We start from the raw sequence: 20,188 nt of genomic DNA on the forward strand, positions 1-20,188 counted from the left end.
GTACATCAACTTGTGTTCCTAATGTGCTCAAAATGTCAGTTTTAAAATTCTCAAACAAATTCCCTAATTCAACTCTTGTTATGCTTCCTGTTGCTGATTTAGTAACTTTTGAATTTACATCTCTTTTTCCACTCTTTTCTCTACCTCTAGAATACTTTTGACACAATTCTGCAATTTCATCAAATGGAAAATATGAGATGTCTCCTTTTCCCATCACATTGAGAATATCAAGATACTCATCTCGTATTCCTTTAAGAAAAATTGTTCGAATGGTATGAGGATTTAGAGAATGTTGTTTGGATTTTTGTAAGTTGTAAAGAAATCTTTCTGAGTATTCTTCCAAACTTTCATCTTCTTGTTGAGACATCCTAAAAATATCTTCCTTTGAATCTTTAGGCCTACAATAGGCTTGATACTTCTTAAGAAAAAATTTCCTCATGTCTTCCCAAGAAGTTATAATGTGTTCTCCTAGTCCCATAAACCATTTTAATGCAGTTGCTTTAAGAGTAGCAGAAAAAAGACGAAGCTTATGTCTATCATCAGTATAACCATAATTATGACATAAGATATCAAATTCAAACATGAATGAATCAGAATCTTCTAAATACATTCCAAAGAAATTTGGCAAAACCGAAGGTGAAATATTCTTCATTTTTACCTCTTCTCGAAGAATTGCTCTAGTATCTAAAATTGGGAATCCAAAAGTAGCTTCTTCATCATTTTCTATTTCTCCGTCTTGTCTTCTCTTATGATCATATTCTCTTTTGGCATCTTCCTCTCTTTTTTTTTTTGCTTCTCTCCTCATCTGTTCCTCCCTTTTTCTTTGCCATTCTTTTTGTTGATTTTCATATTGTATCCTTTGTTCTGGAGTGAGTATTGGGATATTAGATCATTGCCCTTCTTCTGCCATATCTTTTTCAACAATTTCAAAATTTTCAATATCAAGTTGAGATTGTGTATTTTCAACTTGTTTTTTTTGTTCAAAAATAGTTTGATGTAATTGTTCAAAGATGGGTTGATCTAATTGTTCAAGAATAAGTTGATCAATTGGTTTTCTTATCTCTCTTTGTTTTCCTATGGAATATGTTCCTGTTTGTTTTTGTTTTCTCTTCACTTCATAAGCTAACAAAGTTTGTCTTTCAACAAGTGTTAACCTTTGTCCTGAACGTTGTTTTTCCTCTAACTCTTCCAAAGTTGGTTTTCCAGCAATTGGTGTAGTTAATTCAAATGGAGGTAGTCCTGCTTCTACCAATGGTTTAGTAGTTGGGGGGTCTTGTTTTGTGTATCTACCCTTTTCGTCTCTTTGTCTAGGCATAAATGACCATAATGAAAAATCCTAATTTTTTTTTTTTTTGGTTAAATGATCTTTGTAATTAGTTATATCCAAATATGCTTCCCTAGCAACGACGCCAAAAATGTCAGCTCAATTTACTGGGTAAATTAAACATATATTTTACTCATCAATCCAAGTTGGTAATCTTAGAAGCAAACCACAATTTATGGAATTTTGGATAAAACTAAAGTAGTTGTGAAAATGGAAATGCATATTACAAATATAATTCATTCTACAAAAGTAAGTAAAAACATTTAGATCTATTCTATAAAAGCATAAATGATTGGTCAATGAGATTAGTTTGTTTTAGAAGATGAAGAAGAGGCTCTTTTCTAAGAGACCTGGTTGTCCTTCCACAATCTTTCTATAATAACATTGCCAAACATCTAAGAAAGCATGAGAGAATGTAAACTATGAAAGCATAAGAATTTAATCTAGAAAAGCATTTAAGGAAGTGAATCTTGTTTCAGTTTAGTCCTAGCTCATGGAGAAGAGGCTCTTTTCTAAGAGTCCTAGTTGTCCTTCCACATTCAAGCTAATTACTGAAAGGAAAGCAATCTTCACTTAAAACATGGCCATAAAATGAATTCATACTGAAAGCATCTACAAATATTTACAACAAATAAATATGATGAACATGAAGAACTAAACTAGCATATGCACAATTATAAACATTATACAACAAAGTGTACTTAGCTTGGTATGGGGGGCCTCCAACCTTGCTGGTACACTGTTAAAACACTCAGCTACAACAACTCATTCACTCCAGCAAGCACAAAGAAATCATAAAACAAAATCTCTGTCTTCAATTATCTCAAAATAATAGTCTTCAATTTTTCTCCATTGTTTCTAACTATGAATGCCTCTTCTTAAATAGGAAAAATGATAACCATATAAGCTAAAAATTCTGAAACAACTATCATTAATGTTATCCCACTTCATCAGGTCGAAACTATCCATTAGTTACAAAAAATCAGGAAGAATCCCCAAAAATCCTAAAACTGCCCCTTTTCAGGGGATATTCTGGATGACTGGTCAAGTTTGACCAACGTTGATCGGCTACTTCGCAGTTGTTTTGAGGTGTCCCAATAGATGTTCATTCATCCTTGGTTCTTGTAGTTTCTAGATATACGCTTGGTTTGAGCCCAGGTGTCCTACAACCATGACTTCAATGGAGCTATTACAAGATTTTCTAGTTCTATCTGAATTTTAATTAAATGCTCATTTTTTAGAAAAATACTAAAATAATTAAAAGACTTAGTTTAGTTACCTTGTTATGCATGGATGGATGAAAATGAGGTGAATATGGCAGCAAGATAGTGGGAAAAAGTGATAAATATTGAAATAAACATAATAAAAATAAGTCAAAATCAGAGGCCAACAGGGGGGTCACTTTTTGCTTTATTATTATGATGATTTATTTATTTGCAGGAGGATGGGAAATTTTTATTATATTTTTCCTAAAGTGATTATTATGGTTCCATTATTACATCAAGCTCGAGGTACGTTTTTTGAACATGACATATAGGGGTAGGTCTCTCACTACCATTTCTGTTGCATTATTGACCTCATTACCATCTTCATTGTGCCTTAGGTACGACCCTGTCAAGTTGCAATATTATCCTGTATTTCTTATGCATGTCATAACTTACTGGTAGAAATTATCTTTAGATGGATGCCCTAGCTTAGCACCTCTTTTCCATGCTGGTGTCCATGTAGCGTTGTTTTTCTTTTCAGAATTCCTTCTTTTGACCCACCATGACTTAGAATCTAAGCGTCATTTTTCTCTTCTTCATTAGCTTCTGGCCTTACCCCAGGAGGATTCCACATTTTATACCTTGTGATTTCTATGAATTTTTAACCTTACTTATGCATGCTACTAAGCCTTGGTTTTCTTTTCGCCACTGTTGTCTTCCTCACGATCAACAATGGGTTTACCTCATTGACTCTTGATCGGTCGTTTCTACGAGTGTTTGAAGTTAGCTCATTTATTCACACTTAGCAAATTGTGCTAGGTACCTTGGGGTCCATTTTCATCATTGGTGGGTTCCCTAGTGTTTGTTAACGATACACCTCATTGACCAATAATCAGGTGACTTCTACCATGCTTGACATTAACACATCTATTAGCATGTTGTATATTTGTACCATCAGGATTATGTGGAAGACCCCGAGTTAGGGACATTTCACTCTTATATGCCATCCTTCCTAGGATGTGTTGGGGTTATGTATCATACATGTACTTTAAGGACTACTCTAGGGCACCTATTTTCTATGTGTCCATAGTCCTACTGATGTATATTGTGGCATGGATCCATATTCTATTTGTTGGCGGCTACGATCTTTCTAATTTGTCACATGGATCCACTATGTATTGTTTGTGGCCATGTTATAGGATTTCATGTCATGGATCCACAGTATAAAGTTGGTGGTCATGTTCACTTTCTCTGTATGACTGAGCATGGGTATGTTCGACTCAGGGATGTTATCAGCAGGGTTGACACTTCAGTATTTGAGTTCCTCTGATTCAGCTTTGCAGTCCTGACTCCTTCCTCCCATTTTGAGCTCTGAGTTTTGTTGTAATGCATTTTGGCCATCAATTTCTCTTCTAGCCTCAGGCATTAGGGGGCATCTATTATCATCCTATTTTACCCACATTGAGTCAGTTGTAGAAGCCTTTGACTTGTTGACCTTGATGCATAGCCTATACCCTTGATTTTGACCCTTTTATAGCTTGGACACTGATTAGCCATGCATAGCCTGCGCAAATGCTTTGATTCTGATTGTATATCGATAATATCTATGCAGATTAGCCCATTCAAACCAATGTCCATCTTGTGCTTTCTTGAGCTTGTTTGAGGTCTTAAATAACCATTTTTTGGGTTCAAAACTTTGCAATCATAGCTCACAACCTCTTGATCTCATTCTACACTGCAAGAGCTTTCCAACAACGTGAAAATCACCTCAATCCAAGTTTGCATGCGGAAGTTATGCCTCTTGCAAGTTGAACTATCTTGTTGACCACCAGGGTATGGGGTGGATGCCACATTAGTGTCCATTACTAACACATGTCAAGATAGTCATGTGTGGACTTTCAAGGTTATTCTGGAGGGTCTAAAACCCTAACAATAATTGGGGTTAAGGCATGCAAAAATGCTAATCCCAACCCTAGACAACCATCAGACTATGTTAAATAATAGGCTACTTGGAAAGGTAGGGGTTTCATTCTTATGGGATTGAGTACTTTTCCATAGGAGAGAAAATTATTGGGAGTGGGATATTGAGAGAGATCATAAAAGGAAGTAGTCCTTATAGTAGCAATATTGACCATAATGTCCATGTCATCTCCATAGTGAATGCCCATTTCTTTGTACTAGGATAACTAAGAAGAAAAGAGCAAAGCATGGGCCTTAGCTTCTAGCTAGGTTTTTCTAGTATTGGGTTTTCACAAGGTACATCTTATGTTTGTTGTATGGATGGTGTGCCATTACTTGTCTCTTTCATTTTAATTTTTAACTTATTTCAATAATTTTTGTGTTAAAGTTAAAAATATTAAGTCTGCAATCTTCAATATAATGTTACCTAGTAATTTTTTTTTAAAACATTATGTTGCGATGAACCATTCTAATGAAATATCTATAACAATATATAGATCAATCATCCAACCTCCTCTCAATACTTTACAACTCACAAAGGTCGAAGGGTCAAATCCAACTACTCTTTATGTTCACACACTCCTCCTATCACAATATGAAAGGGAACAATGAGTGTCCTAAACTCACTCCATGGGTATTGTCTCCCAATCGAATGCTTTGTAGCTTTAGGAGGTCACCAAGTTCAACCCACCCACCTCTCTTTGGGTTCACACACACTCTTTGTGTCTCGAGGGCTATGAGTGCCATGAACTCGCTCAATATGTACGATCATGCAATTGGTGACCAGCCGATACTTTAAAATAATAGAATAAAACTTTGACCAGAGAAAGCAACACCACGCTGGCAACTTTGAATGTTATAGAGCTTAGCTCGAGGAGAAATAAAGAATTATTGAAGAAACCTTTGCAAAATCAAACCGTATTCCACAATCACTACCCTCACCCTCAAGCTAGCCTTAGCCTTTAGTAATTAGGAGGCTTAACCCCGTGAGAGTGGACAAGGATGAGAAACGTAACCGCAATTTATGGATGTGAAAAGCCAGCGAAGCAAAAGGGATGGATGAAGGAGGGGGGAGGAGAGGCGATAGAAATGGGTGGGTGGGTGCGTGAGAAAGCAAGCAGGGCAAGGCAGGAAGGGCAATGGCGTGTTGGGAAAGGCGTTTTATTGAAGAAGAGGAAATTGCTCATCATTTTATTCCAATCGGTGCGTTTTTTTCTGAAACAAATCTCTGCTCATACTCAGAGCCGCGACCGCCCGTCTAATATTTTCCTCTCATATCGACATCTGGGCAACTGTGCTGCTTCTCCGTTATAAAATTCATTGAACTCGCATTATTTATGTAGGTAACGCTCCTTCTCTGGAAATTAGTAGACTGCGTTGGATGCCCAGTATTGGTCCCGCGAGAGGTTCGAGGAGGAAAACGCGCTCAGGCATCTCCATGTGGCTGCTGCTGGTGTTTTTTTCGAGTATTGTGCCATAATATGCTCCCTCTTTCCCACTGGGCTAGCTACTATAGACCGCAGTGAGACTGGTACCCGCGACCACTGATAGGCACTGGAAAGAGGTTAATGCATCGATTTGTCTAGAGTAAAACTTCGGACATGCCAGAGTCGCAGGGTGGAGTATAAGCTCTATGCATTTTGGTTTTATGGGGTTTTGAACAGAACCTCTAAGCTACTTCTTTGTTTTTTAATAGAGCAGATGGAGTCCTTTAAAGCCATGCTGGAAGATGAATGGTATATGCCAGGGGGCCAGGATAATAACTCTCTCATGGATGAACTGGCCTATACTTCTTCGTTTGTTTCTGCCCCTGAAACATCAAGTGCGTTCAGTTTGGATCCTTCCCGTGTACAGTCATTCATGTCTTTTGTACCCAGAAAGAAAACGCTTCCAAATACAAGCATGTCTTCTCTTCTAGACGCTGGTGCGGGAGCTTCCAGTACGAGCAATTTCGATGGCAATGTGGGATTGATGGGGAGTCCGTCGTTGCCTTCTCCTGTCAATTTTGGGATTGGGGGAGCCATGGTTTCGGGGTTTAATGCACCCTCGCTTCTTTTTAACCCCAGCGGGATTCAGCTGCTCGGTTCCTCCATGCCCTCCTCAACTCCGGTTGGCAGTCTGAGTCCTTGCCTGCAATTTGCAGGAAATGACTATAATGGCATGCTCGTCAATGGCGGCGTAGTAGACAGTGGCCTGAGCGGTCTTCTCGTCAGAGGTGGTCACGATCCCGGGTCATCATTGTTAGGCAGTAGGTCTAAAGCTGAGCGTGGCCAGGCCACTTTATTTCAGAAGCGAGCCATGGCCAGGCATTCCTCGCCAGCCCCATTGTTGCCTGACGAAGAGAGCCCCAACACCAGGGCATTGCCCAAGTCTCCCAAAGGAGACGGGGTCCGGGTCCAGATTTCGAATCCCGAGGAGGAAGGTGAAGAGCAATTGGCAGGAGAAGACAACATGGACGACGAGAGCGGAGGCGGTGGGTCAGGGTTGCTTTATGAAACCGACGACGCCAAACCGGAACAAGCCATGTCAGGTCAAGATGGCCCCGCCCCTGGCCCTGGCCCTCCAGCAGATAAAGGGAAAAAGAAGGGCTTGCCTGCAAAGAATCTCATGGCAGAGCGTAGGCGCAGAAAGAAGCTGAACGATCGCCTCTACATGCTTCGCTCAGTTGTTCCCAAGATTTCAAAGGTCTTCAGCAGATTCTTTCTATAGCTTTTCAACAAATTCTTTCCCTAGTTTTCATTCTTTTCCATTTCATCTTCTTGATGGATACACCTAACATCTGCGCATCTTGAAATTGTTTTGCATGACTTGCTGCAGATGGACAGGGCATCGATTCTTGGCGATGCGATTGAGTACTTGAAGGAACTTCTGCAGCGTATAAATGATCTCCATACAGAACTGGAAGGGACTTCAGAGAGGCCACTGTCAGCTACTGCCCTGCCTCTACCTCTGAATCTGCCTGTTCCTTCTGCCTTCCATTATCCCTTGACTCCTTCCACGCCACCGCTTATCCCTTGCCGTATCAAGGAAGAATGTCCTCCCATTTCACTGCCTGCGCACTCAGAGGCATCAGATTCTCAGCCTGCAAGGGTACTTGTGATAAAAAGCTACTTATATTTATGAGTTCTCAACTTCTCAATGATGAATGTTTATATGTTGTAACGCTTGCTTGTTTTTCGGTGCAGGTAGAGGTAAAGACCCGAGATGGAAGGTCCCTCAACATTCACATGTTTTGTGCGAGAAGGCCCGGATTGTTGCTTTCCACAATGAGGGCTTTGGATGAGCTTGGCCTTGATGTTCAACAGGCTGTTATTAGCTGCTTTAATGGATTTGCTTTGGACGTTTTCCGAGCAGAGGTGAGCAAAAGGGTACAAGAAGCTCTCGTCACTCATTTACTCATGTATTGAATCTCTCTGCGCTTGATTTAAGTTATTTGGATTCCTGCAAATTCTTTAGTTTCGTTGAATTCGTTTTGGGAATCCATTGCTTCCAGAGTTTTTTTGTTATTCTGGCGCTTCTGGTTGAAGAATAATTGTTTTTTTTTTTAATAATTCTGACACTTCTGGGTGAAGATCAGACAAAATAAAAAAAAACCATGGAAGCAATGGATTCCTAGAACAATTCAACTTTTCTGGAATTGGTCGTTTCACTGGTTAGGGATTAACTGTTGTTGTCTCTTGCTGTGATGCAGCAGTCCAGAGGGGGAGGGGATATTGCACTGGAGGAGATCAAAGCCGTTCTTTTGCACACTGCAAACAGTCATCAGATAACAATGTAGCTCAGTGGTTTGGCCCCCTCACCCCATCCCATAATTTGCAGAGAGTTGTATACTAGCCACTAACCATACTTTATCTAGGTATCCTTATACAACTTTATATATTTCTGCAACTAACAAAACTTTTTATGACCCCCTGCGTTTTCTACCACTGGCATATTCCGAGTATTGATGCCCATCAGGGAGAGTCTGCATTGTTGGTCTTATTTGTTTCTCTGTTGCCCATCATCATGGAACATGAGATCCTCATGTACAGTGGCTTCTTATTATGTATTGCCCTCTCGAGATATTATAGAGAAAGATTAAATTTCAAAGCTTTTTCTTCCTGCATTAGTCTTTGAATTTCAAACTCTGTTGTGTCATGATAGTGAATTACAGAATACTTTGATTGTTGGTAGGTGGATTACAAGGCCCTGCCTCATGTACTTGCTTGCAATATGCATCATTGCAATGTACAACATTCTCTAACAGAAATAATCAATGGGGAAATTGTCTTAATGCCAGTGGAGCCAAACACACACCTAACTTGACAGGACATTATTTAGAATGATGGAATGAATATGAATCATGGTTATTAGCTTTCAACAACTAAAGCATAAAGTACATGTGGTACAATTTTGAATTCTCAGTGTGTATGAATGGTTTTCTGTTTGAAGGTTAAGACAGCACAGCTTTGTTCCTCTTTTTCTTTGAAATTATTCCATATATTTCGTCTCTTTATAACACCCGCCACATTATCTTCCAACTATTCCTTAAAAGTTTGAAATCATTATAACACCCACCACATTTCCTACCAACTATTCCCTAAAAGTTTGAAATCATTATAACACCCACCACATTTCCTTCCAACTATTCCCTAAAAGTTTGAAATCATTGAATCAAATCAATTCAAAACCAACTGGTTTTTAGGTGTAATCTTGTCATTCAGTTCGTTTCAACTATTGCATATAATATTTTTTTAAATCAAATCAAAACACTTTGTGTCCTGCTTGGTACATGACACATATCAACCTTTAAATTCTTTAAATAAGTAAAGTAAGTGTACTCTTCTACAAAACCGTCTTTTCAAGTTTAGGAATTATCTTTAATCCCTAACTAGAAACTGGGTTGATTAGCTCTTCCAAGTAGGGACAGCTAGAAAATAGGTGGATTTAGCGTTGTAAGGTGGTAGGTTCCTCTTATTTTTGTTTTTTAGATTTAGGATTTAGGTAGGGACCTGTTGGGATAGGGGGGGTTTTGGATGTAGCTAAATGTGGTTCCTCGGCACTCGCATTCTAAGCAAAATAACTCGGCGTGATGTGTCAGCATGTGTACCATAACGAGTAGTAGAACAACACTAGCCGTGTGGAATTGGAATCATGTCAGAGGAGGTTATGGATCTATGTGGCATGCTCATTTTATGCCATGTGGGCTCTCTGAAGCAGGCATATGTAATACGTACAAAGCGTGGGTTCCATGGACAAGATGAACGATACTTGCATTGTTTTTTAACCAGATGAGAATGGTAGTATAACATCACTCAATTCTATCATTTTTTTAATATTTTATAATGTTTGTGATCATATGGAATTTTTAATAATTTTTAATACAATATCACTTATTTTTATCATTCCTTTAATTCTCAAGGATAGTTTAGTTGGTTGAGTTCCCAATGTTAAGTTTCTTGCCAATTGGGAGGTCACAGGGTCGTTGCTAAGTACCTTGCCAATTGGGAGGTCACAACGCTGTTGCTAAGTACCTTGCCAATTAGGAGGTCCGTTGCTAAGTACCTTGCCAATTAAGAGGTCCGTTGCTAAGTACTTTGCCAATTGGGAAGTCACAGCGCTGTTACTAAGTACCTTGCCACTTAAGAGGTCCTCAAAACCCTTGAGGTTAGACACAACATATTAATCCGCCTGAATTATTGCGAATCCCCTTTGAAAAAATCATTTAACGCCTTTGAAGTTAACCCAACATATTAAAATGGCCAGTAGATAGGCCCAAATTATTACTCATAAATATTAGTGTGGCACCACACAACAACGTGAACCACACTTGAAAAAATCATTTATTTAATATTTTATAATGTTTGTTCATATGAAAATGGTAATAAAACTTTACTCGTTTCTATCATGTTTTTTAATATTTTATTTTTTATTGATTCATTATCTAATATCACTTATTTCTACATTATTATTTTTTCTTTTATATGTCATAGTTTTTATCAACTCACAGGTGGTTTGGTATTAAGTCTCTTTATATGTCTCTTTTGTTGTTACATGGTCGGCCATACCTGATAATGAATCTAAGGTTCTCGTATTGCGTTCGAAAGCAACAATTTTCTTTAAAGTATTTTAACCTGATGCAAATAATCATAATCAATTTACCACCCGCTCGTTTTGAACTTAAAATTTCTGTATATTGTTAAAGGAGTTTGTCATTGCCAATTCAGTTACATATCATGGTTCTAGTTCAAATTAATCAGTGTATAAGATTCATTATTTTACATAAATTTGAATATCATACCTAAATTATTATAAATGGATATTATATTATTAATTTTGAATATATTTCTAGTTATTTTAAATATATGTATAATTTATGATCGATTAAATATTTTATTATTAATTATTTAATTTTAATTTAATGATTTTTCAATTATATTTAAAATTTAATTTTATAAAGTAAGTGATACACATTATAAATTTAAAATAAGTAATATATGCTATATATTAAGTCAATGATGGACAATTCCTATTTTATTTTGATACAAATTCTATATTTGTAACTATTATACTCCATGCATTAAGTCAACTATTGGTAATGTGCCATTTTCATCTTGTTAGTTAAATGGTGAATAATAAGATAGGTAATGTGCCATTTTCATCTTGTTAGTTAAATGGTGAATAATAAGATAGGTAATGTGCCATTTGCATCTGGTTAGTTAAATGGTGAATGATAAGATATTTGTTAGATGGTGAATAATATTATATTTAAAAAAAAATATACACCCATTATTGGTTTAGTCTGCAAAGTGCAATTTCAACCAACTCATAAGAAGAGTCTTTTGTTTTAGTCTTTTATTTGTTTTTGTTTGTAATGATAATCAAGATGATAGGTTAATGCCCTTATTTAAAATATAGAGATAACATGTGATACTTAGATAGACACATATATGGAACAAACTGATGTATGTCCTAAATAGAATGTTTTGCACTATGTTATTAATTTATATAGTTAACTTTTAATGATATAAGGTAAGATGTCAATAATAATACATTTAAAAATGAACAAGTTGCATTTATTTAAATAAATGTTTAGAAAATGAATTACATTATATATTATATCCAATAACATGAAATAATTTGTAAAAGGAATATGATTAGAATGCTAATGTAATAAATATATATGTTAAGAAATAATAAAAAGAAAATAAAAGAATGTGATTAGAATATATATATATATATATATATATAGAGGATTAGCACATATTATTAAACGAAATTATGCCATTAATCAAAGGATTAGTGAGCATGCAGCTGATCTTAAACATGGAAGAGCCAAGTCCTCTGCTTTAGCAGAGCATGTGGAGAAAACCAATCATCATGTGGGCATTGAGGAGGCTAGTGTGATTGCTAGAGTTTCCCATTTCCATCACCAAGAATTTAGGGAAGCCCTTGAGATTGAAAAAAGGCCAAACAATCTCAATAGGGAGGATGGTTGGAAGATCAGTCGCTGTTGCGTTCCAACCTCTCCTCCTAGTAGCTGTTGCGTTCCAACCTCTCCTCCTAGTAGCTGTTGCGTCCCAGCCTCTCCTCCTAGTCGTGGTCTTTCTGCCTTCCCTTCCCTTTGTTTGGTTTTTCCCTGTGGTCTTTTAAGATTTTTTTCCCCTGATTTTCTTGTTTCTTGGGGCCTTCCTTCCTTGAGGTTCTTTTAGTCTGAAGGTTTGTAGTAGCCTTTTTTTTTAACGTAGAGAAAATAAGCTTGAAATTAATTTGATTTTTTGACCTTTAATTTTGAATATTTATTTATTTAGTTTTTATTTTTATTTTTTTTTACCCTTTAATTACTCTAGTTTTTATATATTGAACTAACCCTTGAATTAAAATTAATTTATTATTTTATTAGTAATATTATAAATGTAAATAATATTACAACTTGCTATTTAGATATTACCCCAATTTTTATAACTTTTATAACTAACTACTCCATTATTTAGATTTAATAACTTGGTTGACTTTCTATTTATTTGTTTATTTATTTTATGATTATGATTATGATTATTATTTATTTATTTATATTTATTTATTTTTATATTTATTTATTTATTTTTAAATTTACTTAGTGGATTATTTCATATTTGTTAAGTTCTATTTATAGCTATTATTAAAAATTATTTTAATTTATAATTAATTTATTATTTATTGGTATATAGAATAGCCCCTTTGACTTATATCTGATATATTATATATATATGATATTTATGTATTTTTATATATTTAATAATGTTTATATTTAATTATTAATTACTCTTTCTTTTTAGATGCAAAATCTTTGACAACTAATTATTAATGTAAATTAATTTAGGTTATAATTTATTTTAATAGATATAAGTGGTTAAAAAGGGTCTCTAGTCAAATTGAGTCGTTGTCAATATAGCTGTTCCCTGGTCTTGGAATACAACAGTTGGAGTTTCTGCTCTATCTATTTAATCATACGAAGCCTAATCTGCTCATTCAACTTGTCCTAATGATGAACCACACTTATTGGTTCGAAAATGAAATTTCTTGTGATTTACGCCAAAAATGAAATTTGTTGTGATTTACGCCGAAGAAACTATCTTATATTTGATATGGATCACAGAAGCCTCAATTCGATCATTTGATCTATCAAGCCCGAAGAGAGATCAAATCTCTCCAGGTGCAAACCTCTTGTGATTTACGCCAAAAATGAAATTTGTTGTGATTTGGATCACAGAAGCCTCAATTCAATCATTTGATCTATCAAGCCCGAAGAGAGATCAAATCTCTCCAAGTGCAAACCTCTTTTTTGAGCGTAAAACTTGAGGAAAGGGTTGCACCTCTAGAGATTTGAGGGAACCTCCTTTTTTAGTGCAAAACTTGAGGAAAGGGTTGCACCCCTAGAGATTTGATCCATCGGGATTAGAAATTAACATCTAATTATATATGAAGCCTATGGGCCAAATACCATGGTAAATAAAAGAGATATGATAAATAAATAAAAATATAAATAAGCCAGAAGTGTGGTAAATAAATAAAAACCTCTTTTTATATTTACTCCATAAACTTCTTTATATTTACGAACACTCAAAAAAATGTTTTATTTAGGTGAAGCATATGGGTCAAATACCACGGGTCGAATTATTATTAATACCATGAAAAAAAACATTTTTAACCCTAATATTAATATTAAAATATTATTATTATTATTAAATTTAATATTCATATTAATATTATTAAATTTAATATTCATATTAATATTATTAAATTTAATAACTTTTGATTAATACAATATTAAATTTGTTATATTATAATATATATTAATATATCATGATATATATTAACTCTAGATATATATGGGAGGGGAGAACAAAGATAGAGTGATAGAGGTGGAGAGATAGGGGGAGTGACAAGGGAGAGATGCAGATAAACTGAAAGAGAGGGGAGAGGAGGAATGAAGAGAGAGGGGGAGAGGAGTGAGAGAGGTAGAGAAGGGTAAGGGAGGGAGAGGGAGACACAAAGATGGAAGGGGGAGAGAGAGAAGGGTAGACGGTGATTTCTAATCATGTTTGATTGCTTGCACTAGATGCATTGATTTTAGTGTAGATGTTGATTTCTAATGATATTTGATTTCATGCATTAAATGCATTAATTTCAATGTAAATTATTTATAATCCTATTTGATTGATTGCACTAAATGCATTGATTTTAGTGTAGACGGTGATTTCTAATCCTATTTTATTGCTTGCACTAGATGCATTGATTTCAATGTAGACGTTGATTTCTAATAATATTTGATTGTTTGCACTAGATGCATTAATTTCAATGTAGATGATTTTTAATCCTATTTGATTGCTTGCACTAAATGCATTGATTTCAATGTTGATGGTGATTTCTAATCCTATTTGAGATCTTGCACTAAATGCATTGATTTCAGTGTAGATGTTGGTTTCTAATCCTATTTTCTTGCACTAGATGCATTGATTTGAGTGTAGATGTTGATTCCTAATCCTATTTGATTGCTTGCATTAGATGTATTGATTTTAGTGTAAATTTTATTTTCTAATATTATTTGATTGCTTGCATTAGATGCATTGATTTCAGTGTAGATGTTGATTTTTGATTTGATGTAATTGAATGTATAATGGTACATTAATTTTAAAGTGATTTGATTAACATTGTGCATTGATTTCAGTGTAAGCACAAAAAATTAAAAGATTATTATTAAATCTAACATTCATATTAATATATTTTAATATTAATATTATTAAATTTAATAACTTTGGATTAATACAATATTAAATTTGTTATATTATAATATACATTAATATATCATGATATATATTAACTCTAGATATATATGGGAGGGAAGAACAAAAACATAGAGTGATAGAGGTGGAGAGATATGGGGAGTGGCAAGGGAAAGATGTAGATAAACTGAAGGAGAGGGGAGAGAGGAATGAAGAGAGAGAGGGAGAGGATTGCGAGAGGTAGATAAGGGTAAGAGAGGGAGAGGGAGACGCAAAGATGGATGGGGGATAGAGAGAAGAAGAGAGGGAGGGAGATAGTGAGAGGATTGGAGGGTAGAGAGAGAGAGAGAGATGGGGGAAGAGAGAGGGAGGTAAGAGAGAAAGTGAGAGAGAGGAGTAGAGAGGGAGGGATAGAGAGATGGAGTTGGAGGGGGATAGGTATTGTAAATACCATTGGAAAATACTATATTTATAAGAGGTATGGTAAATAAATAAAACCTCTTTTTATATTTACTCCATAAACCTATTTATACTCATGAACACTCAAAAGAGAGGTTTTATTTTGGTAAATCCTATGACCCAAATTATTTTTAATACCATGGGAAAAAACATTATTAACCCTAATATTAATATTAAAAGATCAATATTAGTAATATTATTAAATCTAATATTCATAGTAATATATTATAATATTAATACTATTAAATTTCATAACTTTGGATTAATACATATAAAATTTGTTATATTAGAATATATATTAATATATCTTGATATATATTAACTCTAGATACATATGGGAGGGAAGAACAAAGACATAGATGATAGAGGTGGAGAGATATGGGGAGTGACAAGGGAGAGATGTAGATAAACTGAAGGAGAGGGGAGAGAGGAATGAAGAGAGAGAGAGAGAGGCAGAGAAGGGTAAAAGAGGGAGAGGGAGACACAAATATGGACAGGGGAGAGAGAGAGAAGGAGAGAGGGAGGGAGATAGTGAGAGGATTGGAGGGTAGAGAGAGAGAGAGAGAGAGATGGGGGAAGAGAGAGGGAGGTAGGAGAGAAAGGGAGAGAGAGGAAGGATGAGAGAGAGTACTTGAGAGATAGGGGTACAGAGGGAGCGATAGAGAGATGTAATTGGAGAGGGTTGAGTGGGAGGGAAGAAGAAAGACATAAAGTGCGATAAGTGGAGAGAGAGATGGAGTGACAAGGGAGAGATGGAGAGAGAGTGTGTATGTTTAGGGGTGAGATAAAGAGACAAAGAAGGAGATATGGAGAGAAGGGGGGAGAGAAGGAGAGAGGGAGGGATATAGTAACATAGTTGGAGAGAGAAAGAGAGAGAGAAAGATGGGGGAAGAGAGAGGGAGGTAGGAGAGAAAGGGAGAGAGAGGAAGGAAGAGAGAGGAGTAGAGAGGGAGGGATAGAGAGATGGAGTTGGAGGGGGAGAGTGGGAGGGAAGAAGAAAGACATAGAGAGTGAGAAGTAGAGAGAGAGATGGAGTGACAAGGGAGAGATGGAGAGAGAGTGTGTATGTTTAGGGATGAGATAAAGAGACAAAGAAGGAGATATGGAGAGAATGGGGGAGAGAAGGAGAAAGGGAGGGATATAGTCACATAGTTGGAGAGAGAGAGAGAGGGATAGATAGATAGATTGGATAAAGAGAGTGTGCGTTTTGGGGGTGATATAGAGAGAAAAAGGGAGATAGAGATATAGATGGAAGATGAAGAGAGGGAAGAAGAGAGAGATGGAGAGAGGGGCGAAAGGATAGAGAGATTGATAGATATGGAGTGAGATAGCGTGTGTGTTTGGGGGGGTGGTATGGAGAGACAAAGAATGATTAATGGAGGGAGATATAGATATAGATGGAGGGGGGAGAGAGGGAAGAATATTTATTGCACTAGATGCATTGATTTCATTGTAGATGGTGATTTCTAATACTATTTGATTACTTGCACTAGATGCATTGATTTTAGTGTAGATGTTGATTTATAATGATATTTGATTTCATGCACTAGATGCATTGATTTCAATGTAGATTATTTCTAATCCTATTTTATTTCTTGCACTAAATGCATTGATTTCAATGTGGATGATGATTTCTAATCCTATTTTATTGCTTGCACTAAATGCATTGATTTTAGTGTAGATGTCGATTTCTAATAATATTTGATTGCTTGCACTAAATGCATTGATTTCAATGTAGATGATTTATAATCTTACTTGATTTCTTGCACTAAATGCATTGATTTTAGTGTAGATGGTGATTTCTAATCCTATTTGATTGCTTGCACTAGATGCATTGATTTGAGTGTAACTACTGGTTTCTAATCCTATTTGCTTACTTGGACTAGATGGATTGATTTGAGTGTAGATGTTGATTTCTAATCCTCTTCGATTACTTGCATTAGATGCATTGATTTTAGTGTAGATGTTGATTTCTGATTTGATGTAATTGAATGTATGATGGTACATTAATTTTGAAGTTTTTGGATTAACATTGTGCATTGATTCCAGTGTAAGCACAAAACATTATTGGCAATGTACATTGATTTTTGTGTTATAGTAATTCAACCTATTAATATTGGAGAGCAAGAGAGACAAGGTATGATATTTACTACAACAACTCGAGCTAAATATTTAAATGGTTTACGATTTCAACTGTCATTTTCATATAATTGATATGAAAAGATGACAAAAGTAACAAGAGTGATAATAAGAATAGTAGAAGAAAATAGTTTGATATTAATCACAATGAAGACTATTTGTAATTGACTACTTTCTTATTATTCACATTTTCTATCATTCAACACTATTACATTGTCACTTTGCATTCAAAGTTTTTATTTCATCATTTTTCATCATTAAATTTATTAATGCTATTTATCATCTCAATAAACTGAGGTAACTAAGCACATTTAAAATTAAAATGACTAGATTAATCTCAAACATATTTAGCATATATAAAATGATTATATTAATATTAGATGTTTTTACATATTATTGATAAAATTAATCATATCTTCGATAGATTTTTCTTGGCCTTACACGACTGAAACCAACCTAGATCCATCTTAACTCCAGATCTATCAAGCACCGAGAGGGATCAAATCTTTCGAGGTGCAAACCTTTCCTCAAGTTTTGCACTCAAAAAAGAGGTTTGCACCTCAAGAGATTTGATCCCTCTCGACACTTGATAGATCCGGAGCTAAGATGGATCTAGGTTGGTTTATTTATATTTTTATTTATTTACCATAACTCTAGAGTAAGTATAAAAAATCGTTTTATTTATTTACCATACCTCTTTTTTGAAACCTCTTTATATTTTAAATTTATATTGTGTTTATACATAATAATAATTAGATTGGTTTTTAAATAGGGCTGACATTAGATTAAAAATGTTAATTGTTAAATGTTAAATGTTTACATGTTCACATGTTTACGTTTGAGATCTACCCCCATATGTAAATGTTAAACATTACATGTTTACGTGTTGACGTGAGATCTATCCCCACACTGGGCTGTAGAGCGCCTCTCAATGCAATAAGAAGATATATTATCAAAATATGTGTTAATTTTCTTAAATTACATAATAGTAAAACTAATATAGCTTTATCTCAATTCTTGACTTATCATGTATCGAGAAGTAACAAATCTCTAGGTATAAAGCTTTCTCCTCTCTCTCTCTCTTTTGTTTTTTAATTTAGAAAACGTTTCCACAGTGGATTTGATCCCTATCAATGCCTAATAAATCCAAAGTTAAAATGTATCTTTATTGGTATTATTAAAATAATAACATTGTTACACTTTAACATATATTGTACTTTGTTAACTTACTTCATTTTTATTACTATAGTTTATGCATTGATTCATGTAGATATTTTTCTTATGATATTGTTATTACACAAAAAATGATCGCCTAACCAAAATTATTAGGTCAATTGAAATACATCATGTTGGGAGAGATTTTATACATAAAAATCAACTTCTATCTAAGAAAAATAGTCTAATCAACCATTTTTCTTAAGTTATTTGTAATAATTTTACCCATTTACATGAAAATAACACATAAATTCAATAATTTAATGTTATTTTCATAATTTTACTCATTTATGTGAAGATAATATAATTATTTCCACTCATTTGACTTATTCAATGAAACTTATTTAATAATTCATTTATTTATGAATTATCTTTAACTCATAAATAATTTTTAAAATCATTTAGGTATACATTATTTCTAACTATTTTACCCATTAAATTATAAATAATCTAATAAATCATTTATTTATGAATTGTTTTCATTAATAAACTCAATAAATAATTATTTTTAAGTTTGTTACCTATAATAAAGGTCATTAACTACTTTCTTTTACCTTTCTTTCTCTCATAAAAATAATAAAATACCAAAGGCACTTAGATCTTGATTTGACCCAACAAGTATTTTCTATTATTTGACCTCATTAAATCTAGCAATTATTTTGTTATAAATAGGAGATGTTTTCTCCACATTTCACCATGATCATTCTCATCATCATTGTTATAGTTAATTTTTCCCTAGAGCTCTAGTATTGTGTGCGTGTGTGTGTGTTTTTTGTAGCCCACTTGCTAGCCATTTTGGAGAGAGATAATGCTTCCTTGCTATTATCACTCCGTAATTTCCATAGGCTGAGGAGAGAAACCCAGAGGTAACCACAAAACCACTTTGGAAGCTGGAATTTAGCCCTTCCAGCGTCAGAGATGTAGGTTTTAACCCTGTATAGAAATTACCTGCATACAAATTCTAAAACATAGAAAATAAATAATGCGAAAGCAGAACACATAAAACACATATACACAGAGATTTTCCCCTGGATCCCAAAACCAGGACTACCAACTTGATTTTCATTATGTTCATTTCAATGTTATAATACATATTTATACATGCCGAAACATCCAATTCCATGGAATGAAAACCATCGCGTCCAAAAACACATGTGCGAAAATCACGCACAAAACCATAGGTGGGTCCGCCCAACCTCACATAGGGTCCAAAACCAAAATTTTCCGGGGCACTGCCCCAGATCCCATAAAGTGGGGTTACGGGTGCTCCTCAAACCCTCTGTTAACTATGTGGAAAGAATATAACACAACCCAACATTCTCCCACTTGTTTTTTTCTTTCCACAAGGGGCCACAAGAGAACTTAGTCATTTTTCCAGCCTTGAAATGCCCATTGTCTCTCTACACCAAGAGAACTTCTTAAAGCTCATAGATTTTTTCAATGCATCTGCAATATTCTTCAAAGTATCCACCTTTACCAACAACACTTTTTTTCTTCTATCATATCCCTCACAAAGTGATACTGAACATCAATGTGCTTTGTCTTTGAATGATATGCGAGGTTCTTTGCCAAGAAAATTGCACTTTGGCTGTCACAATCTATCCTTATAGCTTCCTGTACTAACCCCATACTTGAACACAATC

General features: G+C 34.9%; 1 protein-coding gene and 1 long non-coding RNA gene across 2 annotated transcripts; both read left to right on the forward strand.

Moving 5' to 3' along the window:
* Positions 1–5,571: 5,571 nt before the first annotated feature.
* LOC149163176 (uncharacterized) lies at positions 5,572–6,081 on the forward strand. Its single transcript, XR_016261974.1, has 2 exons — positions 5,572–5,691; positions 5,832–6,081. It is a non-coding gene; the product is annotated as an uncharacterized LOC149163176 (long non-coding RNA).
* LOC149163177 (transcription factor ICE1-like) lies at positions 5,605–8,596 on the forward strand. Its single transcript, XM_089437555.1, has 4 exons — positions 5,605–7,173; positions 7,306–7,578; positions 7,674–7,844; positions 8,180–8,596. Exons 1-4 carry the CDS (start codon positions 6,190–6,192, stop codon positions 8,264–8,266), a joined length of 1,515 nt encoding a protein of 504 aa, XP_089293681.1. The 5' UTR covers positions 5,605–6,189; the 3' UTR covers positions 8,267–8,596.
* The last annotated feature ends 11,592 nt before the right edge of the window (positions 8,597–20,188 follow it).

This window comes from Pinus tabuliformis, chromosome 5_2 (assembly GCF_031772625.1).
Source record: "Pinus tabuliformis cultivar Carrire ecotype Pingquan chromosome 5_2, CPIR1, whole genome shotgun sequence".
NCBI classification, from domain to species: Eukaryota; Viridiplantae; Streptophyta; class Pinopsida; order Pinales; family Pinaceae; genus Pinus; species Pinus tabuliformis.